The sequence below is a fragment of the Dermacentor andersoni genome, chromosome 4, assembly GCF_023375885.2.
Source record: "Dermacentor andersoni chromosome 4, qqDerAnde1_hic_scaffold, whole genome shotgun sequence".
NCBI lineage: Eukaryota > Metazoa > Arthropoda > Arachnida > Ixodida > Ixodidae > Dermacentor > Dermacentor andersoni.
The window spans coordinates 106,283,774-106,310,544 of NC_092817.1; the positions used below are offsets into that span (position 1 = coordinate 106,283,774).

At 47.9% G+C, this 26,771-nt stretch overlaps 1 protein-coding gene across 4 annotated transcripts in view; it reads left to right on the plus strand.

The window, feature by feature from the left end:
• LOC126536561 (uncharacterized) overlaps positions 1 to 26,771 on the plus strand; it is a 161,188-nt gene that overhangs the window by 101,625 nt on the left and 32,792 nt on the right. For all 4 annotated transcript variants that reach the window (XM_055074097.2, XM_050183578.3, XM_050183579.3 and 1 more), the window contains exons 4-7: positions 22,595 to 22,703; positions 22,791 to 22,815; positions 24,571 to 24,640; positions 24,786 to 24,874. In XM_055074097.2, coding sequence (XP_054930072.2) covers positions 22,595 to 22,703; positions 22,791 to 22,815; positions 24,571 to 24,640; positions 24,786 to 24,874 — 293 coding nt within the window. The remainder of the gene's footprint in view (positions 1 to 22,594; positions 22,704 to 22,790; positions 22,816 to 24,570; positions 24,641 to 24,785; positions 24,875 to 26,771) is intronic.

Here is a 26,771-nt window from a genome sequence, read left to right on the forward strand (position 1 = left end):
AAAGAAAAGAAGCCAGGGTGCACTTTCGGCTGCAAACGTCACGCCCAGGCCGTCTAAACCTTTCTCGGCAGTCGAGCAGATAGGTTCAAGAGCGTCACGAGCGAGGTAGTGCACGTATTTATTGCCAGCCGTCTAACTCTGCACGTGGCATGCACCATCAACGAACCGAATGTTGCAGAATCGCTCATCCCTGAAAACGGCCCGTGCTTGGCCGCCTTGTGTTAGACGCGTACATCGGCCAAGGCTTGCGCCCGAAGGAGTTTTGCTGCGCATTTTGGCGGTGGCTGCAGCGCAGTTTTGCTGCATCTTCGTCGTGACCCAATCGACGCCCCTCTTCTCTACAGGCTCGCGTAACGGAGCAGTGCGGCGATAAAACGTGCGGCGCTTCAAGCGAGTGAGAGGCCCTCTTTGTTCGTTGCCTGCCATCGCACTTAAGGCGCTACTATACAGTGGCGTAGGCAGGTCTTTCAACTCTTTCTTTCTTTCTTTCTTTCTTTCTTTCTTTTGGGCCAACAGAGATGCGTCTGGCCTTCAGTGAGGGAGAGCGTAGGACGAGGTCAGAACTGTCTGGCTTGCACAGGGTCGACAGCATTTCGCAGAAGAAGGCTGTGTGGTGAGCCAGGGTATGCCCACCCTTTTCCTACCATCTCAGCTCCTATCTCGTAGGTTGAGGGGTAGCCAGGCGATGACTGTTTATCCAGCGCTATACAGAGCGAGTTGCCTGCGTCCTGTTGGCGCGTGGTCAAGGTGTGTAATGGAGCTTCGCACTGTGCGTCGAAAGTCGAGGCGTGCGTGCATCTAACACTCGCCTATTGCAGATTAACGCGTCCATCGCCCTTCGTCGTCTGCAGCGGATTCGCTTCCAGTACGGACTCCTTAAGAAAACGCGAGGCAGCGTTACGCCTTGTCATATTTTTCTTGCTCGTGCGCATATGAAGTGCGCTCTCTCGAAAATGGCGGTTCATAAACGTGACGCATGCAGCGCTCGTCGATTCGCTTGGCTAAACATGCTGCGCTGGTTGATAAACGCGGGAGCAACATCGTGCCCTAATTTTGGACCGTGCATTAGGTACCGTTGTGCGTAGTCTGACCGCTCCTGATCACGACGGGTAATCGCTCGTTCTGCGCTACAGATATGCCGACACGCTTATTGACTGAGTCGTCGAAAGCTCCGTATTACACTCGATCACGATAGCGAGCCGCTATGCCTTCGAGTCAAGACGTCGAAACAACAAAAGGATTGAAATGCGTGCAGGACGATAATAGCCTGACGATCAATCACCGTGTAATGTACATAGAGTAAGGAGGCCGGTGGTGTTCCCAGCATTGCAGTACTCAAAGCCATTGTTTGGGTCGAGCGTATATAGTTAGCTCGTTTTCTTTCATTGATGACGGAGGAGAAAAAAAAAAGTGAAATGTACGAGCGTTGTCGTCTGCTGCGTATGCGGGCCTTCATTCACAATCAGTGTTATTCTTATTAGCTTTCTCCAGCCCTGAAGAACGTGTCATTTGCACTGAATAGCGCGTTGAATATGAACGAAGCGCTACAATGGCACGTGCCATACGAGGAGGAAATAGACCTGAACAGTGGAGCGCGGACACTCTAAGCCGAGGTCAGAGGCCTTTTGGACGAGAAAAAGTTGCAAGCAAGTTGTACTGATGCGACGAGAACTTGTCACTGGTAGTGCCTTAAAAGCAAACAAAAGGACCTCAGCGCACTCTGATAGACAGTGATCTATACACATCATTTTAATCTGAATAGCATTCATTGCCTACTTCAGCCATAACGTAATTAGTTAAAAACTTAATTAGTGCGTTTTGTCAATTAGTTGATTATGCATTTCAATGTATCGTGCAAGTAATGTCCGGCTCTTCCAGTCGACCAACTCATGGATTAGAATTTCGCTATCTGCCACAGACAGTACTAAATCATTTTTGAAAATGGTTAGCTAGGATCAGAGAGGAATCGCAGTTACCAGGAAATAACTCAGCACTACAGGTTAGCCAGGGCAGTGTACTCGTCAGCACACAAATCGCTTAACAAGCGACAAGAAGTAGCTTGTAGACGACTTCAGACGAACACCTACCCCCAACCCCGTAGCCTATCACTACTACTACCCGGACCAATACCCTAATAGATGGAACCGTTGTAAGAAAAAGGCGGATCTGTTCCATATTATGTGGTCTTGCCCAGCGGAAAATCACACAAATCACGAATTAAGTAATACTGAGTAGTGGGAGGCCGTGTTTCTCAGCTCCCACCCTGACATGGAGGCCAAGGCCATTACGAGAGCTGAAGAAGCCGCCCGGACCCAGGGGCTCGTGGCTGCCTAACAACAAGGTCACCCGTCAATACCTTGTTTTCAAATAAAGCACTCATTCACTCACTCACTCACTCACTCACTCACTCACTCACTCACTCACTCACTCACTCACTCACTCACTCACTCACTCACTCACTCACTCACTCACTCACTCACTCACTCACTCACTGAAAATGTTAGCTGAAACACCCGGTATTTATATAACATCAGAAACGTTATAAGAACGAACTTGATGTGCTACCACCACTTTGTAAAGTACTCTAATATTATTGTCATCAACGTAAGGCTGCGCTGTGGCCTCCGTGAGATCGCATGAGTACTCCCTTAGAAGACCAGGAAGGAGCATGCCATCAGACAGATAGCCTCGGCAAGGCAACCTCATCTGTCCATTTGGGTCCTCTCTGCGTTTTTATGCTTGGAAAATGGGCCCAATACTCGTATGCCGGATCTTTCAAGGCATTTTTTTGGCTATTGGCAGAGCTTTTTTGTGACGACCGTGTCGCGATCGGCCATACCCTCCGCGCGCTCAGCGACTATAGAAATTACCGCTTGCCTATCACGTATAGCAAGCACCTGTTTCCCAACAGCCTTCCTTTATGTGTTTTAGAGCGAAACTCCGAGGCGCCCGTCGAGCGTCGGCGTTGTCCCTCGTAACCGAGCGAACGAATACAGCGAAGGATGAAAGCGAACGCAGAGCGCAGCCGCAGATGAAAGACGGCTATATCGAAGAGAGCGCGAGCAGGAAAGCTGAGGAGGAGGGTGCAGCGGAATCATGAGACCGACAGCCGAGGAGGAGGGTATGGCGAAAGCGTCAGAAGAAAAAAGCATAGTGCCGCGCAAGAGGGGCTTTGAGGCGATGGATACGAGGTGGCGCCAGAGTAGCGCGCGTCGTCTGTATGGAAACAAAGCGCTGCGTAAGCAAAGGTTTGTCTGTGGCGGCTGCTGTGAATCGCGCCCACGCGTCACCCATGCGCCACCGCTCGCGATCTCCCGATTAGCGAGGCAGTCGTGCCACACATCGCTCCGTTTGCAACGTGCCGCATACATGAGACAGATTGTCCGCGCCAGCCAAATATATCGCGAAATGAAAACACGTATACAGCTGCGCTCAAATTTCGCATTAGGAACTACCGTAATCGTCGATGAATTTCTTTTTATGGCTAGGTATCAAAATCGTCACGTGATGCTCCCTCCTAGTCGAGGTGGTATGCAATATTGTAGCGAAGTGACGCAGCCGTTAGATACTTGACGCATCAACTCACCAGGGAGACGGAAGAAGAATGGGGATGAGTTCTGGCAGGGGCAAGTCCAAATTCACAGGTACGACGACGAGAGTAGCATTTCGATAACTAAGTTTATTCACTTGGCATTTGCCGTCTTAAGTTTAAACTGTATAAAAATATTTACAAACATAGCGATGTCATACCCGTCGTCGTCGGCCTGCCTGACTGGCCTGGTCTCCCCTGGTGAAGTTGCGCCGTGTCTGCTGCTGTCTACTTGCTCACTCAAAAAACTACTCGGACTACTCCTTAAATAAGTTTACACAGCATCCAAGAGACACTTTTCTCCACCAATGGGTTACTTCGTTACCCCGACCAATCAGGCAAGCCGACATCATCCAATGAGCGTCAGAGTTCAAGGGGCCAAGAAATGGTCGCGTCAACACTCCGTACACAAAACACTCTGACCCTAACTAATCGGCTTTTGACAGCCGAGCGGGGGGAAGAGGGCGCGTCAGGTGCACGTGTGACGTCAGGCGCGGCGGCCGGGCGGTCAGTACCTGACCGCGGCGCCGTCGCGGTTATTTGGGGTACAAAGGTTGCCCCCGCGTCGAGGAGCCCACAAAATTCCCCGAAAGTAAGCAAAGAGGCCCGCGCTACACACTTTTCGCGACACCTCCCCCCTACGAAAAAGAGTGTCCCACTCGTTACAAAGCAATACTACAAAACCAAATTAACACGTACAATTAAAACACGTACATTTAGGGATTCATATAAAAAGCTGAAGTATCCGTAAGGAAGATTCAACATCACATAAAACAAAACAAACAAGTTTTAACAAAATGGAAACAAAATGCACAAGACAAGAAACATCAAAGTTCAATCGCGCGCTACACAATAAAATTAACAAGGAAGATTATTCGCTTGCGCTGTGATACACATCAGTGTCCGTGTCGTAAGCAGTGATAGTTCGAGGCTCAGCCTCCATACGAAATGTCCTCCAGTTAAATGTACTCCAGTTGGAGTAAAGTTCAGTCCCGTACGGGTTTTTGTCTTGTCGTCCTCGATCACTAGTCGACGTCTCACACACACGATCATACGCGGCATGCCTCCGGTCACCACGCGAACTACATTGATGCACCACGCGAGGGACACAACACATTTTCTTTTTCTTTGGACGTTCGTTATCAGATTCACTGTCTGCGTCGTCATCCTCCGAGCACTGTCTGACGTTGCACGGTTCTAACCGCGCAACATTAAAAGCGTCGCGTTTTTTGCCGGTTTGGTTCACCAACATCTGCGGAGGCTCCATTCGGTGGGCCACTTTCTTGGCGTTCTGGGTTCCGCGTTGAGTTCCTTGGCCTACCTGAAGTAGAGGCTCATTTTTGGAGCTTACGAAGGGGGCGATACTGGCTGGCTTTTTGGGGGCGAGCGGCTGTTTCTGACAGTCAGGGCAGGATAGGACGTACTTGTTGACGTGGCCAAACATCTTGGGCCAGAAGTAACGGCGGCGAACTTTCCCCCAGGTGCGCCTGACGTCGAGGTGGCCTGCCGAGCTATCGACATGACAGTGCCGTAACACCTCCGACCTCAAACACCCTGGGACAACGAGTGTCATGCGACCTTCTTGAAAGCCTTTCGCTCTTCTATACAACACACCGTCGATCAATCGAAAGCTTCGTGCCGTTCTTTTCGTTCTTCTGACAACGGGCGCACTCGGCTGCTCTAGGTGCTGTATTATTTCTTGCATCCAGGAATCCTCTCTCTGCCTTTCGCCGATGTCCACATGATCCAGCACGAGCAACGGTAATGGATTTTCTTCGCTTGCTGGTGCGGAATCATGGGGAAGTCGGGAAAGCAAGCCGGAGTTGCTCTGCTCAAAGTTAGAGCGCTGCTCCTTCCACTGGGGTCCGTTTTCCTGGAGCCATTGCCGGCACTGGGGCGCAAAGTGGCCGATGCGGTCGCATAGCTGGCAGCGTGGTTGCTCGTCGTCGTCACGGGTATTTCTCGCTGGCCAGGGCACTGGAGGACGACGTACACCTTCTTCAATAGCTTTCAGGCGGTCAAATAATGAGGCTATAGAGTCCGCGATCGCCCTCAAGTCCCTGTCCGTGTCGGTGACCTCTAGCGGGCAGTGACGCTCTGCCGCAGCGCAGGTGGCGAGACATGTTGGAGGTTGCTGCACTGTTGCTCCAGCGGGTGTCACTCCGGCGGCAAGTGCCGAGGCGAATGGGTAGCACGACTGCTGGCCGGCAGAGAAATAGGTGCCGGTCGCTTCTGGTTGCGACGCACGCACCATCAAAAAAGCTGCCCGATCAATTCGGCGTAAAATTTCGAGGAAAGCAGAGCAGCTGACCGGGTTTGCAATAAGAATTTTTTCCAGCACGTCCGGACGCAATCCGCGCACGAGGTGCCGCATCCGCTCCTCTTCCGTCATAGATGGATTGGCTCTGGCGCACAGCTGCACAACGTCATAGTAATAATCATCGGGAGATTCTGATGGCAGCTGCGTTCGGTTTTGGAGCCGCAAATATGCGATCTCAACTGAGTGACGACTTGTGAAAGACGTTTGTAAGAGCGTCGTCCACTCTTTCCATGTATTAGGGGCACCCGTTAAAATTTGCGTGGTGTGCCACTTTCTTGCGTTGCCCTCTAATGCCAAATATAAAAATTTTACTTTCGTCCCTTCATCCCAGTTGTTGAGGGAGGCTAAGTATTCGTAGCAAAGCAGCCACTCGGATATTGACTCTTCTGGTGTGCCTTTAAATACTGGCGGTCCGATGAAAGGTTCCGCTTGAGGGGTGGACATGGTAGCGAGGACAGTGGGGGGTTCGGTCATAGTCGAGCTGTTAGAGCTAGGTTCTTCGGGTTTGTTGCCACGGTACATGATATTAGAGCGTGGACTTCGGTACCCAGCACACTCCACCACTTTGTAGCGAAGTGACGCAGCCGTTAGATACTTGACGCATCAACTCACCAGGGAGACGGAAGAAGAATGGGGATGAGTTCTGGCAGGGGCAAGTCCAAATTCACAGGTACGACGACGAGAGTAGCATTTCGATAACTAAGTTTATTCACTTGGCATTTGCCGTCTTAAGTTTAAACTGTATAAAAATATTTACAAACATAGCGATGTCATACCCGTCGTCGTCGGCCTGCCTGACTGGCCTGGTCTCCCCTGGTGAAGTTGCGCCGTGTCTGCTGCTGTCTACTTGCTCACTCAAAAAACTACTCGGACTACTCCTTAAATAAGTTTACACAGCATCCAAGAGACACTTTTCTCCACCAATGGGTTACTTCGTTACCCCGACCAATCAGGCAAGCCGACATCATCCAATGAGCGTCAGAGTTCAAGGGGCCAAGAAATGGTCGCGTCAACACTCCGTACACAAAACACTCTGACCCTAACTAATCGGCTTTTGACAGCCGAGCGGGGGGAAGAGGGCGCGTCAGGTGCACGTGTGACGTCAGGCGCGGCGGCCGGGCGGTCAGTACCTGACCGCGGCGCCGTCGCGGTTATTTGGGGTACAAAGGTTGCCCCCGCGTCGAGGAGCCCACAAAATTCCCCGAAAGTAAGCAAAGAGGCCCGCGCTACACACTTTTCGCGACAATATATATATGGCACGCACATATATGTGCGTGACGATGCCTTTGCTTAAGAACATGCAGTTTGTCTATGCTATACAGAGTGAACCCAAGTGAACCATACACGACGTTCCTTTGCTATACTTCTCTGTTCCTCTTCGCGTCGTGTTTGTCCACTGTCACGTGGCGCTTGAGCTCAACGTCTCTGACGCGGAGCGCTTCGTGGATCGGTGTCGGTCGAGCGACCTCGACTGTGTGTGCGAGCGGCGCCGGGCCCCTATCCGAAAAATGAGCACGACTTGTGGCGGTGTCGTTTGAACGCTTGCGTCGAGAGTTGTTCGGAGAGAGCAGAAGCATGCAGGTGATCGTTCTCAATCCTTGTCGCGGCGTCGTTCTCATTATACGGAGGCCATTTGTGCTCGGTATAAGAATGACAGGAGATACAATGGCTGAGGTTGACCATAGACGTTAGCTTACGATTTTTGGTGCCAGAGTAAAAGATTCGAAAAGAAAGAAAGGAAAAGCAAGACGCATATATGCTTGCGTGCACCGCTATATATATAATGTAATGCTTTCTTGAGGAAAAAAAAGTTGTTGTGCCGTAGGTGCTCTTCTAGTGGGAATAGTTTCACTGGCCTTTGAGGGTCATTCATCTGCGCCCGCTGAAAGAGCAGATAAGTCCGCCGCGGTAGGTTAATCGTACTTCTCTCATAATAATCCATGCATAGTTATACTCCATGTCTACGGACACGGTTTCTTTTGTCACAGATGGAATCGGATGTCCGTGTTCCATAGAAGGTACTATTAAGTCGTCAATTGTTAATGACTATCCGTGACATTGCATGGCTGAGGGTCATGCAGCAGCTATCGGTGTCCGCACTTAAGACTTAACTTTTAAAAAAATATGAAAAAAAGGCACTTCTGTTGATTAATTCTTGTCTACAAAACAACTTCGTAAAGTTCTAGCTCGCCAGGTGACTATATGCCGCGGACTTACGCGTACGGGAACTGGTCTAGTACTTCCCTCTAATAACCGTCGTAATTAAACGTCAGCGATCAAGCCGACACTGATTGCACGGATCCTCGTATTACTAGAAATCCGTTACAAGGCGGGGTCACAAGGCGTTTCCTGGAGTGCCACAGCATTTCCGGTCGCAAACTGTGTTGTCGAGGAAACGGCGCACGCCGTTTCCATGACACGCGCGCGGTTATGTATAGCAGTGAAGCCAGTCTCCGCACGTCAGCGTGCTTGTCAGAAACACGCTTTATTACTGCGTATCCCAAAGCCGCGGGGCGGCCTCCCTCGCGGCGTCGTTTCTTGCGCCAGGAAACCATCAGCATACAGCCGGAAGACATTCGCAGGAAGCCGTGAGCTTTTCATATATGCGCACGACGACTATATGAGCTGTCATATATATATTTTTTTTTGTGCACCGTCGCGTCGCGTGACCTGTTTATGCCCTGCATGTGGCGTGTATAATGCAACAGCCCATTTCGCGCTGCTCTGAGTATGTCTGTCATATTGGAAACGGAATCCGATTAGCGCATACGTCTGTGCGGCCGTCTGCTCTGAATGTAGCATTTTCATCCGCGCATTGCTTGTAACTCTTCTTTCTTTCTTTCTTTCGTTCTTTCTTTCTTTCTTTCTTTCTTTCGTACTCGGGCAACGTTTCGCATGAATGTGATGTTAAATTAAAATTAAATTAAATTAAATTATGGGGTTTTACGTGCCAAAACCACTTTCTGATTATGAGGCACGCCTTAGTGGAGGACTCCGGAAATTTCGACCACCCGGGGTTCTTTAACGTGCACCTAAATCTAAGCACACGGGTGTTTTCGCATTTCGCCCCCATCGAAATGCGGCCGCCGTGGCCGGAATTCGATCCCGCGACCTCGTGCTGAGCAGTCCAACACCATAGCCACTGAGCAGCCACGGCGGGTAATGTGACGTTAAGCTGAAAAAAGAAAATTAAAGTGGGCAAAGTTGAAAACGTCATACTATTTTACTTTTTAACGCCATAAAGGGCAGCGTCATCTCTGTTACTATGTGCGAGGGGACAATGACGCGAAAACGCACCACGGAAGCTCCATCGTGACAAAGTTATGTCGGGGTTTTAGTGCGGTCTGTGATTGTAAATTAGCTGCACGCCTATTTGCTCGCTTACAAATTAAAATATATGCGAAATAGCCTCCACGGAGGCTTTGGAGATTCTGAAACGTGTTTATCCGGATCAGCTGTTAAAGGAAGCGTGATCTGCATAGGGTAGCTTTGCTGTCACGGAAGTTCTTGGACACTGCATGGTGCCTTGATTCAGCTGCGTTCTGCGTTCCATATGTAGAACAAAACTCTGTTTGAGCGTCTAGCGTCAGTAGCGTATAAGTACCACGTATTTATGTATAATACCAGAGACACATATTTATTTACAATCCTGCTGCTCTCATTCAAGGGTTTGGTGGTTGGGCAATACCATATAAGTCCATATTCTATCACTCCCCATTACCAGTACCACTATAGCTATTTCGTGTCAGTATAATTCGAGTACTGTCTGATACTAAATTATTGTTGAAAACAGGTTCTTTCACCGATTATACTGTCTCGAGAGCTGCTGTTGCACCGGATTTGGCTCTTACGTCTGTCTTGTATTGAGAGAGAGAGAGGGGGAACGAAGAGGGAAAGGTAGGGAGGTTAACCAAGGACGTGCCCGGTTGGCTACCCTAACATTCAGGGAAGAGGAAATTGGAAGAATAAATAAGGAGAGAAAAGAAAAATAACAGAGTCAGTCATCCACAGAGTCAGTCGGAGAGGTATTTCCGCTGTCACAAGTGTTCGTGCAATCCAGTATCCTTCACGATGTGCAGAAGGGCATTTGTGGTCCTTTGCATGCAAGAATGCATAGGCCATGGCCCATGGATCTTTTCTTCCGAGAGCGCTCTACTATAGCAGGCTGAGTTTATATAGCTTGTAGAGTACGTCGTTGAGTGTCAAAGGATGGACATTGACACAGAAGGTGCTCGAGAGTCTAATCGCACCCGCACAAATTGCACGCCGCACTGTTGGTCATCCCTATTAGGAATAATTAGGCATTGGTAAATGCGACGCCCAATCACACGCGGCACAGTAAAGTTATTTCGCGACGGGAGAGCCCAGGGGGCAGGCGAAGCCGCAAGTTAGGGTCGAGTGAGTGCAAGCGCGAGTTGGTGAAACCCAGTGAATTCCATCGTAGAAGCGTGATATGGCGAGCGAGTGATTGAAGTTGCCGCGCTGCATCCATTCATGAGAGTGGTATAGGAACCCGCTGATGTTTTTGATGAGCCGAACGCGCAGCTTCAGCTTCTTTGTCGTTGCCGACAATTCCGCAATGGCTCGGCAACCAATGAAATATACTGTCGTGGACTTTCTTGAGCGCGCGGTGAGGAGCGTGCCTTATTTCGTATACACTACAGCTGCTCGCGTAACCCATGACGTAATGCAAATTGCAGAGTTTCTAGGGTTGCTTTGGAATCGCAGAAGATGACCCAACGATTTGGTGGCTGCTGGAGCACGTAATTGAGTGCACCTTGAAGAGCCGCAAGTTCTGCTGCTGTAGGCGCAATTTAAGTATTCGCACAATACCACGTCTTGTATGGAAATTTGGCACTGCATCTAGCGACTCAAGCTGTGAGAGTCAACGACCGTTGAGCTCGTTCTTGCGAAATGTCTAAGATGCAGTATCACAACCATCTTAATCCAGATCTTGGCAACTGGCAGCTTTATATAGTTATAGAGGCTTAATTTACTGCACTCAAGTGCTTGTGCAGATACTATATCGTATGCATGAACAAGGTAGTAGGTCAGGCCGAAAGTACATTCTCTCAAACAAACAAACAAACAAAAAAACAAACAAACATACAAACAAACAAACAAACAAACAAACAAAAATCACATTCGTAATGATTTTAAGAACAGCCTCTTGATACACCGAAAGGATTCGATGGAAATAACGGCGCCATAATGGCAAAAATATTTCGCCAGAAGCGCGCCTCAACTGCTACTTCCCCGCATGGCACTTCATTTAACGGTTCGCCGTGTCGAAACTGCTCGCTAAACCCCGCATGCATCGGCATACACTCACTGTTACGAGGCCGATCGGCGAAAGAGATCATTAATGCACCCGACGTTCGGTGTCACGGTCGCTTTCACTGTCCCAAATCGCGGCGACATGACGCGGTTCTTCGAACTAATCCCGATATGTGATCGGTACAGATATATATACTCGAAGTATTCCCAGACGCATGTACGATTTTGTGTTCTTGTTTGTTACTGCACACGTAACGCCGCAGCGTTGGCTCGCGCTTCTGCATTTGACACAAAATGAACGCAACACGTGAAGAAAAAGAGGAATGAGAAAAAAGAAAAAGTAAAGCGCGTTCTTCGAAGGGGCCCTCCGATTACAACTATGATGTATGACGACCTGAATTGCTCGCTATCGCTATCGGCGTTACTCGCTAACGAGCGAGCAACGCCGATTACTGTCGGCTACGTGCAAGTTTCGGCATTCTGTATCATAAATCCGGGTCACAGCCACCACTGAGAGACCATGCACTTGTAAAAAAAAAAAAAAAAAAAAAAAAAAAAAAAAAAAAACGTGATTCAACATTGGCGCAAGTTTGTTCGCCGGTGTGTCGTTTAATTCCCGTTGCGAAACATCTTGCAAGGGCGCGTACTGAAGAAATTATTTGTCCTTAGCTGTTATTGTACGACCACGCGCCATCCGATAACATTTGGGCCTAATATCTGCGCCGCCAAATGCACGTGGCAGCTGTCCGGTGATCCGTCACAATTTGACAGGTTGGCTATTGCACTCACATGAAGGCATTTTTGCAGTAAAATAACATCGCGGTTATGCCAAACGAGTAGTATAACACATACCTGTATTGACCTACTCCCTTTGCACACTTAGTTGTCTTGTGACCTTGGATATAAAAAAAAAAAAAACATTATACGCCGTCGCTGTGCTGCCATGATTGGAGAGAGCGACGCACCCTTTGTGTAGGTCGCACGTATACATGGTGGATGTTCCCGTGCTCCGTACGAAACCTCGGGTCTAGCAGTTAACTTTCCCCCGCACTGTAAAATAATTTACACCCTTAAAAGGGTGTAAATGTGTCTATAACTCACACCCTTAGGGTGTGGTTTATATAAATGACACCCTAAGAGTATGAGTTATATACACATTTACAGCCTTCCTCACTTTTAAGGGTGTAAATTATTTTACAGTGCGCACTTCAAGAACGCGAGTATATAGAGTGCGAACTGATGCGTGTCGGTTAGGATTCGCGTATGTATCTATAAAAAATGCATTGGGCTACATTTCACAATTTCTGACTCGCAGTTGCAGAGTGCATGTTTTTGTGATTGCTACCACTAATTAAAAATCTACAGGCGCTATTACCAAAATTTCCACGCACTAGACGGTTTCAGTATCGCAGTAATCTGCTTGAAAATTAAGCTTTTAAGACGCTATAGTATATACTTAAGGCAGTTGCAGCACAGCGCCCGTGTTGGGTCGTCGTGGTTTCGTCGAAGCGCGCTGCCATATGCCATTATTCCACCGAAATTCAGATTGGCCTGCTTCAAACTTCTTTAGAAGGAAATTTTATCTCCTCCAAAAGTTGCTCCAAAATTACTTTGAGCAGTCCCACCCCTGTTCCTGTCGTCATTGCCTGCAGGCCTCTGCGCTTAAAATTCTTGCATGAAACAACGAACATCTCTGGCTTGAAAACAGGAGCAAATAGCGCGATAATTGTATTGAATACCTCGGCTTTATTTAAGTCCACATCTGCGCAGGCTTAAAAGAACGCTAAAGAACATACTTATTTGAGCTGTTTTAGTAAATTAGTCTTCTACAACGCCAAGAAAACCACTCCTACTGTAAGGAGATGACTGGTAATTAAGCCAGAAAAGACGCAAACGTGACAGACGGGCGGCGACGCCACCTTGATATTGTCGCACTATTTTCCCGTGACGTCATGGATATTGGCGGCGTCTAGTCGCTCGGGCCTAGTTACTTTCTTATGTGCAAAGATTGGCTTCATTATGTTCTAAAAGAAGCCAAACACTGAACTTGCCCTGCTTCAGAAATATTTACTGTGCCACAAGGCCTAAAAAAGAAAAAAGAAAGTGAAATTTGGCCATGACGTCACATAGACGTGGCGGCGCTGGTATTTCGGCGCGGACAAAGAAACTGAAACCTTAACTTTTTTTTTTATTATGTGGTTTTGCGTGCCAAAGCCACGATCTGATTGATGCCGTAGTGAGGAACTCCGGAATAATTTGGACCACCTGCGGCTCTTCAACGTGCACGTAAATCTAAGTACGCGGGTGTTTGCGCATTTCGCCCCCATGGAAACGCGGCCGCCTTGGTGGTGATTTGATGACGCGACCTCGTGCTTAGCAGACCAACACCATAGCCACTAAGCAACCACGGCGGATGACGTTGACTTTTTTATTTCTAATATTCAGCCTGTTACCACGAAATAAACGGAAATTGAGTTTTAAAGAATTCTTTATCAGTTTATTGTAATGCTTCTCCTTGGCACCCCTTTAAGCAAGAGGGCTCCCTTTGTCCACAGCGTCATGAAGCGTCATACCAACTGTTTTAGGAACAAGAAATGAGCTAATAAAAAAAACCGCAAGGTAGAGGAGGTTTCATGAAAAGGAAAGTTTTCTATATTAACTCTAACAGGTACTTTTTCCAGCATATATACTGCGGCTTTCCGGTATAATAGATGAAACATATTTTTTTCTTTTCCTGCAGTCAGTAGGCGCACCCACCTGCAGTGCTGAACACTGTATAGTCGCCAACCCGGAATCCAGAGTCCTATCTTTCCTTCTCTGTCCCGCCCGCTGTCGCCAAAGTGTCATTTGGCACAGGGAATTCGGATATATACTGTAGACGACGTGTCAAGCGAACTCGGGTTTCCTCTGAAAGCTCGTTTGCCACGCCTGGACGGTCGCCGCCGTGCAATTCACGTATACGCTCAGTTCTGGGGGAACGATTTCGTGCCTCCATGTACACGTAGATGCCTGGAGGCCGATTACTACGACCGCTGCCACTAGTGCTTATTGCTCGAATGGGCACGCGTGTTCCTCCCGCCACGCTGGAATCGTTCCTTCCGGCTGCCAACTTTAGGCAAGCGGGTCTGTCCCACGTGTCGCTTGCGCGCCTCTCGTTCCAACGCCGAATTGGGCGTCCGCTAATCTCGGCTATCGAAAGGCTGCGGAGGAAATAAGAAAAAAAAATATGAGAGAACAATAATACGAGAGAGACAGAGAATATGGGGGAAATGGCTGCTGCTGGAGTAGCTGGAGGCAGTTGGTGAAGCAGCCGAACAGCGCGTGCTTGCCGCCTGTGGCGCGTTTGCGCGGCGACTTCGCGTTCCATGGAGGAAGCCAGCGCGGGTGCGTGCATACGTTCTTCGGGGCCAGCTCTGCTCCCTAATGGTTGTCGCGGCGGTCAGCGAACAACTCGTACGTGTGGCCGGCTCGAGTCCCCATTGTCATTTTCTTTTGCTTATTTTTTTTTTTTTTTTTTTTTTACTGCTTCCTCGCTCCGTCTTGTCGGTCCAGTTGCGCCATAACGGTTCTGTGGCACGCTCCCGTACGCACGGTGGAACGCAACACCCTTCATTCTCTCTCTCTCTCCCTCTCTCCAGCACTTCGCACCCGGCGCGTGTGCCCCCGCAGCTCACTTGTAGACCAAAAGGGCCTCGTTTCTCACCTTTTCTTCGGCTTTCTTTTCATTTCTTCTCGTCCCTGTGCGCATGCGCGCGCCCTGCATGTCCCGACCGCGTGTATATATACATCGCCTCTGCAGACAAGGAGACAAGGCGCGGCGGTCGGTGGTCCATTGTGGGCCGCCGTGGTGGTCGCGCAACGTGCCGCTGTCTTGTGGGTCGGCTTCCGTCTTTGGCTCTGGCTATTAATCTCTCTCCATTCTTCGCTCTTTCTCGGCTTGCCCACATTCTCAACCTTGCGCCGCGAGTCACCGCTTGCACCCGACCCCACGCGCTGAGCGCATGCGTGACTCCGAACCGCCCTTGCATCGCTCGCTTCAGTGTTTATTATTTGTGGTGTCTTTCTTTCTTTCTTTCTTTCGTTTCCGACCCAGAACTGACGCGCGCCACGGAATCTCCAGAGTTGCCTCTTTGCCATCGTCTTGGTCCCACACATGGTCCGCTAAGTTTCCACGCATACTTGAATATCATACGCTTTTGCCTTCGCCCTCAGTTTATTTCCTTTTTTTTTTTTTCGTGTTCGCGATCTCTCGCCACGAACCGTGAGCAGCAATAAGCCTGCGTGCGCGCTCCCGTCGCGTGAACATACACGTTTCGCGCGCGCAGGCGCCATGTGCTCCCGTTTGGGTGCGCACTCAGTTCGTCGAGCGCACAACTGACTCGAAGGAGCTTCCTCAGTGCTGACGCCTTCGGATATATATACCGCGTTCTCCTATTTGCGTCCTTGATTTGTTCCGTTATCCGTGACCAAACGGCGCGTGAAACCACGCGACGAGCTCGCGCAGCTGTAGCGTTGGCTCGGCACTTGCTGTTGTAAAAACCTCGTCCGAGGAAGCAGTTGTAGGGGTGTATGTATGCTGTGAAGCCGTTTCTATAGCTCTTCACGTATGTGGCGTGGAACAATAGTTTCTGTTTTTTTGTTGTGCTCTCGCTGCGCGTGGCATGCGCGTGCGTGATTTCATTAACACGCGCCTGTTGTAACTATTTTGCGCTCGCGCCTATAGCGTTTTCGCCCCACTTCCTCCGTCGCTAAAGCGCGTGAGACTTGTTTGGCGGTCGTACCCGGTTTGCAGGCCAGGTTCTGAATTCGCCTTTTTTGGAAGTGGGGCGTTATAGTAGATAGCAGAGCTGGAGGAAATAGTCAGCCTATAGCGCCGATATGTGCTCATGTATATACACAGCGAATGTTATTGAAATAGATTGGTACTGCGATGAGAATGTGCACCCGCCGTGGTGGCTTAGTGGCTATATGGCGCTGCGCTGCTGCAAGCACGAGGTTGCGGGTTCGGTTCCCGGCCATGGCGGCCGCATTTGGATGGCGGCTAAATGCAGAAACTCTCGTGCACCGTGCATCGCGCGGGCCCTGCTGCCCGCTAAATTAAGAACCTCAGGGGATCGAAATAAATCCGGAGTCCGCCGCTATAGAGGGCGTGTCTCGTAATTAGATGGCGAGTTTTGCACGCGAAACCCAAGAAATTAATTTAATTTAAGGAGGAAACAGCGTTTGTCGTTGCCACCGAACTTGCAGGAAAAGAAAGAAGAAAGAAAAGAAGGAAGAAGTGGATTCCTGGCACCTTATTTCCACGTATATCATTTTGCTGCATAAAATCCTGTTATATCTTGGTGTTTTCGTTTGAACTCCATTGCACTTCTGTTGTGGCAATAACCTTACAGGTGCTAATTATAACCTGATCCGAACTCGGCATCATCAATAAATTTTACCGTGGGTCGCTCCTGTTGAATGGCTTTCGATAAGAATTCACGTTATCTGAAGCACTTCCAATATTTAGGCATGCGAAAAGGCGCTCGGTAACTGGCATTATATAGACGAGGTACAAATCAGCCAATGGAACATTTCTCACCTGCACGGTGCCATTTAGATATCAGCGAAGGTAGGACCCACAATCGCCCCTCATCTATTAGGCGACGACAACACGGAAAGTTGGGATACTAATGATACCGCGGTTATAAAAAAAAACACAAATTAAAAAAATAGCTACAACAAAAGAACCATGGCAGATGGAAGCCCATCCTGTCAATTCATACATCAAGGACAGTGAAGCCTATAAGGGAGTTCTCATACCCGCCCGAAGTACGGGCAGGTCTGTCTTGCTTGCTTGTCTGTCTTGTTTAGTCGAACAATAGTTCGACTAAAATTTGATGAAACTAAAATTTATTTTAGCCGAAAGACCTGCAGGCGCTATATCCTTAAAACTTCGTCAATTCTGGCCCTTCCTATATAGCCGACTTCCCAAAGTGGAGCCGGTTATGAGAGACGTGAGAAATGAAAAAAAAAAATGACGAATTGCTGGCTAAGATAAACAAACATATAATTAGCTGTCTATTCGAGCGAGTTATATACGTAAGGTATAAACTTTATTGTGCAACTTTTAATAATTACGTTTCAAAGCGAGTTCGGGGTTCTGATGCAGGATGAGTTGCTGGTTCTTCTTTGATTTACATTTTATGCCGAGCACGCCGCCGCACGCCGTTCGCTTTCAACATGCGGAAATGACCGTGGAAGTCCCGTTATAACAGCTTCGCTCTTAAAAGAGAGAGAACAAAAAGCGCTTTTAATGGTGAAGGAGTCGCAATGGACTCGCATAAACACAATAAAACAGTAGGAATAAGTACGTCAATGTAGCATTTCAGAAAGATGTGCATGCGTATTCCTTCGGAATTACGCGCATATAGGCTTTTTTGGTGAACACACACACACACACACACACACACACACACACACACACACACACACACACACACACACACACACACACACACACACACACTTTTAAAGCGTACAGTTTATGTCAGGACATGCAGGCCATGGCAAATGTGTCATGTCAGTGATGTCACGACATGTCATTCATGTTATGTATGCATGCGTGCCATACCGCCCCATGCCGCCCCATGCCTGCTCCGATACATATACAGTTGAAGAAATGACCACGACGGCATCACGACGTAGGAGGCTAGCTAGATATAGACAGACACACTAAACAAAACGCCTGAAGTTCGGAAACAGTGCTTCGCATTAAATATAAGAGATAAAGAAACGAGCAACTGCAGAAAATCTGCAAGCTTGTACGGTTGCAGTTCGCATTCCTGTGTGTATTTTTTTTCCTCCGTGAGACGTTTGTGTCTGTACAGTGCAGAGAACTTCAGTAGGTCCGTTGAGATGAGACACGGAGAAGAACGGCGAAAGGAGTGGTTCACGACTGGCACGAAGGAGATTTGCAAGCGCAACACGTATCCGAGCAATCCGAGCAGGGGCAGCGAGTATACGCCCGCGAACCTATATAGCTCGGCGATTTCTCGCCGGCCTAGCTGGAAGCCAGGCGTGTTTTCGCTGACACGGAACAAGCCAGCGATAAAACAATCTCCGCATGAAACTAGCTCGATCCCGCGGCGATGTCGCACTGGCCGCGGAGTATATACGAAAGCATGACGATGAACCGAAGAGAGAGATAGAAAAAAAAAAAAAAGAAAGGACACGGGGAGAGAAGCCGGAAGATGGAGATGCTTACGATGCGAGGTGTGATCTCGAACACACGAAGCGCACGATCGGGAGTATATCTCTGCGTTTACACTCTCCACTCATTTTTCTTTTCTCTTTGTTCTGGCTCGCCGTGCGCCATAGCTGGAGCGGTTTGTCACGCGCTCTCGTGGGAAAAAAGACGGAGCGCTTGGTATATCACGTGGCGCGTTTTTAATGCGCCGTAAATCCGCGGTGTACCGCCGCCAATTGACTCCTCGCCGCTTGGCGCCGCGCCGGCGTGACCTGCGCGGTCGTTGTTGGGCCACCCGAAGGAGGAAGAAAAAAGCGGCTGGATAGCGCGGCTTAGCGCGCCTACGGGTAGACGCTGGGACGGGCGTACGATATAACACAAGGGCCCGTGCTATATAGCACGCATACTCATGCACACTAACGCACGCACACTAGCTTTGCAGGAACACAAACGCACACGAGGACACACTGTATGCGCAGCTGCCCTGCACGCACACACATACGCACGTACAGTCGCAGACAGAATAAAATGGACCACGGGATCTCCGAAAACGTTCAATTCTCGAGTAGCCTGTAGCAGTAACCAGTAAAACTGCCCACGACAACGTTGTTAGCATATTCTAGTCGAGGTCCAAAATGCAAATACCAGATTGCGTTGTAAGGTTGCGGAGATATTCAGCTTTTTCTTAGATTTCATGGTCCATAATATTCTGTCCGCGACTGTACGTGCGGACACACAAAAGGAATAAAGAGACATACATCACTCTTAAAAGGGTTGCACCCTTTGAGGCGTACATTTGTCCCACAACGATAATCGTCATCTGCCTTGCTTGCGCTTCCTTGCTTGAAAACTCGGCGTTCGCTACTTTCCTGTCGAGAATGCTGCGTCACACTGATAACGCGCAAGCCGTTCGTGACTGGGAAGTACCGGGCTCGCAGCGTTAAAGAAAGGAAACGCAGGCAAGACAGATGACGATTATTATTGTGGGGCAAGATAAGCCCCTAAGGGTGTAAATTTTTTAATGGTGATCGCCGTAAGCAGATTTACACCCTTGAGGGCGCATAAGGGCGTAAATTGATCTATAACTTACATCCTGACACTCGTAAAGGATGTGAGTTATAGACAGTTACACCCTTATGCGCTCGTAGGGGGTGTAAATTAGCTTGCAGTACACACACACACACACACACACACACACACACACACACACACACACACACACACACACACACACACACACACACACACACACACACTCGCCGACTGCGCGCGCAGTCGGCGACAAAATTTACGGAACAACGGCGTTTGCGAAAACGCTGAACTCCCTCGAATTCGCTTAATTCCGTGAACACATAAATTCGAGTTCAAAGTCTCAATCTATGTATAGCATAGCCTTTTGCGAGCCACACAGCGACGTGTTCATTAAATTGGAAACGTCGTCGAAAGATACGAAGCGCGCACGATATTGCAGGCGTACGCGCGTTAACAGGGCCCGCTGCCACAGGCACACGTACACCCTTGGATAAAAGTACACGGACCAGCGATTGCGCGATAAAACCCACTTTCTCCTCCGTCTGCGAATGCAACTTGAAATTAAAAGAGTGCAGTCCAAAAACTTGGCATTACGAATTCACTAGTATACACTCGTCAGTTTCCGCTTATGCACGCTAATTACGAAGAGATTTCGTATTTTCGGTGACCCCGTGGTTCGTATACTTTTGCTCGCAGGTGTACACGCTCGCGCCATATATATTATACACGTTTGCACACTGACACGCACAGAGACGCGCATGTAGACGCAACCGCACGCAGCGCGCGCGCAATACGCTGGCGCGGGCGTCCGCTCACGTTTTTCCGCGGCGTTCCCGATTCCCCCCGCGTGATGAATAGATCCAGCAGCCGCGAGCGAGCGAGCTCACACAGCAGTGCGCGTATGCGTACGCGTATAACGCTGCATAGCGCGCGCGTGCGCGCTTCTACCTCGCAACCCGCGATCATGCGGCGAGTGATGCGAGACGAGGTGCCGACGACGACGACGAGAAGCCGTTCACGTGGAAAAAAAGGCTTCGCGGCGAACGGCGTGCAACGTTACGGTGTTTCCGCCTTCTCTTGTGATCTCCGTCGGATATAGGGGGTCGAATAGGAGAGAGAGGAGGAGGAGGAGGTGCGGTGCGATGCATGCGCAGGGTGTTAAAAGAGGGCGCGTCTGCGATGTGGTATATGTATTAAGAGAATGGCTGCTTTCTTCTTTTCACTTTTGGTCGTTGCGGTTATCTTTGTTCTCGAAATCTGGGTCTTCCCGCTTTCTTTTTCGCCCCCGATTTCTTTTTGTTCGCTTTTCGTGACGAAACCGGCACAGCGGCTCCTATACGCACGAGTCTCGAGCCGTGTCGGAATACTTAATGGCTGAAGCACGAACTGGACTGATATGCAGTTCACCGGTCGACAATTTGCCAGATGAGTCGCAACTGTCGTTATTGTAACAAAGAAAAAAAAAAAAGAAACGAGAAATCTGAATAGCGATAGGAGTTGGGTAGCTGTGATTACTACTTCATTTTTGGTACACGCGCTTGTTATATTTGTGCACCCGTTCGCATTAACTATGCGCTGAGACGGCCTAATTGCATATTATAAATATGATAAATAAAAAAAGAACATTGCCACACGGAAAGCCTTGTTCAGTGTCTACGCCCTTCGACGACACCATTTTGGTAGGCGTTCCATTTACCGCGGTTACAATACGAATCTACTTCCTGACCAGACGAGACTTAGCCCAATTACTTATTTCACAGACTATTAAATGTAAGAATTTCCGCCCTGCAGGAACTCAAGACACAGCTTACAGCATAAAATTTGCATGGTCCGGATCTTTTTTTGTTCCTCTTCTTGCTGTTTTGAGAATGCCGTGGAAGGGATTATCAGGGTCGCATAGAAATGCGCGTTCATCAACGCAATTATCATCATTTTCATCAGCATCATTATCGTAGTTTAAGGGAACGCATAGGAGTGAACGCATAGGAGTGAACACTCATATGTGTTAAGCTTCGGAGTGTTGGGCTGAGGCCGTCGATGAAGCATTGACAATGGCATTGACGTCAATGAAGTCCTTTGACAGCCCTACGCGATTCCCTCTCGAGGAGCAAGCTAATAATTTGATTTAATTCGTAGATTATTGGTAACTCTTCTTATATCGAGTGCTTGCTCTCAAAACTACTTGAACAATGGCACTCGTGTATGCGGGTATAACAGTGTTATCGCGCGGAGGACACGAACTTCTACTACTGAACGCGGGGACTAGGTAGGACAAATTAATAACGGTTAGCTTTATATTTTGGGCTTCTTTACAATTAGGCTTGTTTTTTGTAGTCTTAGTATGTGTGTTTTCGGTCTGTGCATGCGTATTATGTGGGAGAAAGGGGGACAAAGAATTTTTTTGCCTTGAACTTGGGGCAGCCGGCTTTGATGTACAACAACAAGCATCCGCCAAGCATTATTAAGGCGAAAGCCTTATGAGTGGCTCGTCGCAATGGCTCATACCCGAAAAAAGCGGCATCTAGTCCAGCGATGCAAAAAATATGACGCAAAAAATATCATTGTCAGGAATGTCTCATACCCCCGCAAGCAAGCAAGCAAGCAAGCAAGCAAGCAAGCAAGCAAGCAAGCAAAGATGCAATGCCTGAATAAGAAAGAAAGAAAGAAAGAAAGAAAGAAAGAAAGAAAGAAAGAACATCTAGGTACTGCATTAGGTGCCTGCATGTGTCGTTGAGGAAGTCGACCTACAGCGCCACACGTTTATTTCCCACTGAGGAAGCCTGACCCTTCCGATCGTACAACTTAGTGCATTTTCAAGTGTGCAGCAGGCTTTCGCCTCCACGTGTTACAGGAGTTTAACACTGCCGAGATTTTATTTATTCATTTATCTATGTACCTCAAAATACCCCTGTTCCGGGGTTTTACACTGTAGGAATGGCCAAGCGCGGACATAAAAACAAGTCAACAGGAAAGAAACGATAACTACAAGAATGCAAAATACCTGTGGATAACAAATACAAAAAAGTAGCAGTTGCAACGCACATAGCAGAAAAATAAACAAATATGGACACGTGTAATAGTATTTATAGTCTAGTAAAGTCTTAAAGTCTTATCTGCTTTGCTTATTTTTTTCTCTCTGCATTCGCAGGTCGGTGACCAAATCATCCGCATCAATGGCTATCCCATCGATCACTTCATCCACGAAGAAGTCCTGGCGCTGCTCAAGGCCAAGCCCAACATCGTGCTCAAAGTCAAAAGTGAGTAGTCACCGCCCTCTTACGGAAACGAATGATGTTCGTGGCGTGCCCACGTGCTGAACACTGTTCTCCCCGTCTCTCTTGCAGGTGTCGGGATGATACCCATCAAAGAGTGAGTAGACTCACTTTCTTCCTCCCGCAGGAATATATTTATTCAGTTCCAGCACACTTGTTTTATTGATTCGTGATTGATTTTTTCGTTGAGTTTTCGTCATGTAATCGTTGATGGAAAAGAACAGGAAAAATTTTCTTCGAACAACTTCACCGACCCTGCTGCCTTTCCTGAGTACAGCAGAGGATACAATAGTGAAGTAACAATCGCTTAATCCGTGATTTTATTTATTTATTTATTTATTTATTTATTTATTTATTTATACAATACTACTGACCAAAACAGGTCCTTGCAGGAGAGGGAAACGTGTAACCAAGTAGAGATACATGCAATATAAAGAATTATATGAAAACACAATAGCTAAGTCACGAGCACAAAGGTAAATTCATCCTTGGTGTTCTAAAACAACATAATACAGGTAACTAACGTAATTAGATGATACCAACAGAAACCTTCGTATGAGAGAAACAAGGGTTCGGAAATAAGTTTATAAGTTTGAGCGACCTGTGGTAGTGTAACATGCATTCAAGTCTTAATACAGTATTCTCCGCTGTTAAAAAAAGAACACCTAATTAGTATTCCGTCATGGATTGCTGCTGAGAAAGGCACTGCAGACATGTAGATTACTTGGCGCGTCTAGACCCACCGCCGCCGCCGCCGCCGCCGCCGCCGCCGCCGCCACCGCCACCGCCACCACCACCACCACCACCACCACCATCAACCACCACCACCACCACCACCATCATCATCATCATCATCATAAGCACCATTATTATTATTATTATTATTATTATTATTATTATTATTATTATTATTATTATTATTATTATTATTATTTGGTTTGAATAAGTATTTACACGCGGAAGATAGAAAAAGAAAGTCAAGAGCAGGCTGGCAACTGCCGCTTGAAAATGCACAACGCTTGCGCCCTCTTCAGCAAAGAGGGAACAAAACATAGAAATAAACATACAATAAAACATGAGAGTAAATTTCATTTGTGATTTCTTTCTTTCTGTTCACGCCGCCAGGCTCTCTCGGATATAGTCGGAAGCAAGATTGGGCAACAAAGAACAAGAGGCTCCAATCTCTAGCCCAGTGCACGCCTTATGTGCAGCGTTCAATACAACAACAGCCAGCAAAACATCTTTATTTACTGTTTGCATTACTGAAGAATTATTTTGTCATTACATTTGCTGCCATTCTCGGCGATGTACACGAAGTGGCGACGGGCAGGAAACACCAAAGCTGGCGCAATAAGTCTTACCAAAGAAACAGATTTACATGCGACGTGAAACTGGCTGGAGTGAAGAAAGCATTAGTGTCATTAATCGCCCGTGACTAGAATTAGTTCGCTAAGACAAAGTGAACTGCTTGGCTCTGAACGAATTGAACGTGCCTGGGCGTACACTTCACCAATTTACAGTCGCGATTAAATGTTTGCAGACCACGGCATCCGAAAGAAAGAGAAAAAAAGTTCATGTCATCTAGCACAGCTCTGCAACGATGAATCGATCGTGTCAGTGCATTGAATTAGTCCTACACACACACGCCTATAGGATGTACCAAGTGATTTTATCCAGAATGCCCAGCCTGCGAATAATAAAAAAAAAGAGTTCGCGGCACCGTTGGTCTCCAAACTCTTGCTCGCGACCGTATGAATTGACTTAATCATGGCGGCACACAAAGAGCCTTTACTCTTCCATGGTCGCAAAATTAATTTTGTTTCCTAATTTTTCTTTCTTTCGCCTCGCTTAGCAACAAGCGCGACCCCATCACGTGGAAGATGGTGGAGCCCGACCCCTGTAGCAGCGGTTCCGATGGGACGGTAAGTTGCGTCATCCCCTCTGATTGAGCTGCGCGTCGCCTTGACCCGCCCGCTGTGTTGTTTTGCGCGTAAAACTTTATGGTGCACTCTGCAGCCCTCACTTATTTCTCTCCCTCATTCTTTTTTTTTTTCTTTTTTACTGAAGCATTCCGTGAGTAGTGGTTCCAGCCTTGACGAGTTCGTCGAGACAAAGGTGTTCATCTCGGGCATCGGCGGTTCCAGTCTTGGCTGCAGGTGAGCACCGTGTAACGTCTAAACGAATTCAAAACGTTGTACGAATAGTCTCGAAATGTGCAAACATCCGAAAGCTTGTACACGAATCAAATACTTCTGCTCCGAATTAAAGTGTTCTCCTCAGTGCTATAACCATTGTTCTTGCCAGCACTGACCAGATGGACCCGTTCTTCCGAGTCCGACCACTGTTACTCGTTTCAAGTCTCCGTCTGCCTGTGAACCTCTGTCTTATTGCACAGTACTAACGTAGTGTTATTCACGGTACAGTAAGTGCTGAAAGTGCGAGCAACTATAAGTACTGCTGCTGCTTGCTTTTACGTCACAAAATATGACGCGGTGGAATGTAGCGAGGATATTTGCGGCATGCCGGGGTCGTCTTTGCAGTCGATTATGCTTTCGAGGAAACAGAAGAGGAAACAAGATCGCCGTCTTGCGCTGCTCACAGCACGTTGTCGTGACCACCGTGAGGGTTAAACTAACGCGCCAGTACTGCTGGCTCGCGGAAACAACGCAGCCTTTCTTATTTGTCAAAGTGCGTCCTTTCCGGTCATGCATGGTGCGAGACGGAAGAAGGGGCCCGGAATCCACTGTCTTGGAACCGGAAGAAGTTGGAATAAGCTCCTTCTTGAAGTGAGAATACCGTCATTTCCGAACTACAGCCCGCACCCAGTTTATCTAGACAACATGGGCCATTTCAGGCTAACAAAATATTTACATAAAGGAAAGAAAGGTTTTGTTGGATTTCTCGCTTCCCCTATGCACAGAACGCGAACCTACAACCTGCACGTAAGACGTCAGCGTTAATCTGCGAAATTTTCGCCAATATATGTGCAACTTAGTTGCTCTTCACTATATAAGCCGTTATACCAAAAACTGTTCCATCGGTAACGAATCGTTCAGGGGCTCCTCACGGTCCAACTCGCTGCGTTTCTCGTGCCCATCTTCTTCGGTGTCAAAGGTTCGTATCCTGACTCTAAGGAAGCGATTGAAGACAAGTTTAGAGGGATCGTCTTCCACGATTCTACCGGCACAGCAGGACAGCAGGGACCAGTACCAGCAACTAACCACTTTTGCAACGTACATCAAAGAGTGCAACAAGAGTTGTGACTTGACATTTAAGCGTGGATAGTCAGCCGACTGTAGTTAGAAAAACGCGGTAACTTAGCCGTACGTTGCTGCTCGCGCTCGCTCTCTGTGAAATTTAGCGAGGGGGATGATAAATAAATAAATAAATAAAATAATAATAATAAAGCCGCGAGAAGGAATCCAGAAGTGCGAACAGGGATGAAATTCAAGCAAGCAGAAAGACAGAAATAATGCTATTTGAGAAATGAAATGGAAGCTTGCTCGTTACATTTGAGTGAAACGTGAGGAGTAGGACAGTAACGTCATTAGGAAACGAAGTTCTACTTGGACCTCTTTATAGTATGTGTTGCTCTGAGGAAACGAACTAAGGAGTCATGTGCGATGTTTTCGTCATCCTTTACTGTCACAGAGAAACGGTAATAGCTCTCTCTCTCTCTCTCTCTGACTCTTTCTTTTTTTGAGACATCGAGGTGCTGCCGAACGTCTTCATTCCGTGACCCGTAGCGAGTTCTCTCTTATGTACGTAGGTAATATATGTGCTGCCCATTCAACCGCAATGCGTCTTCAGGTTCCACAGAATGGGGCTTCATCTTGTCGCCGCACTTGAGCTGTCTTCTATACACTTTTCTCCCGCACATACTAGGAACATAAATTCTGTTGATTGCTTCACTGCCATGCACACAGCACACGGGCTACGCGATCATTGTTTGGAGCTATTATATTGAAAGAAAGAAAGAAAGAAAGAAAGAAAGAAAGAAAGAAAAAAAGGAAGAAAGAAAAAAAGAAAGAAAGAAAGAAAGAAAGAAAGAAA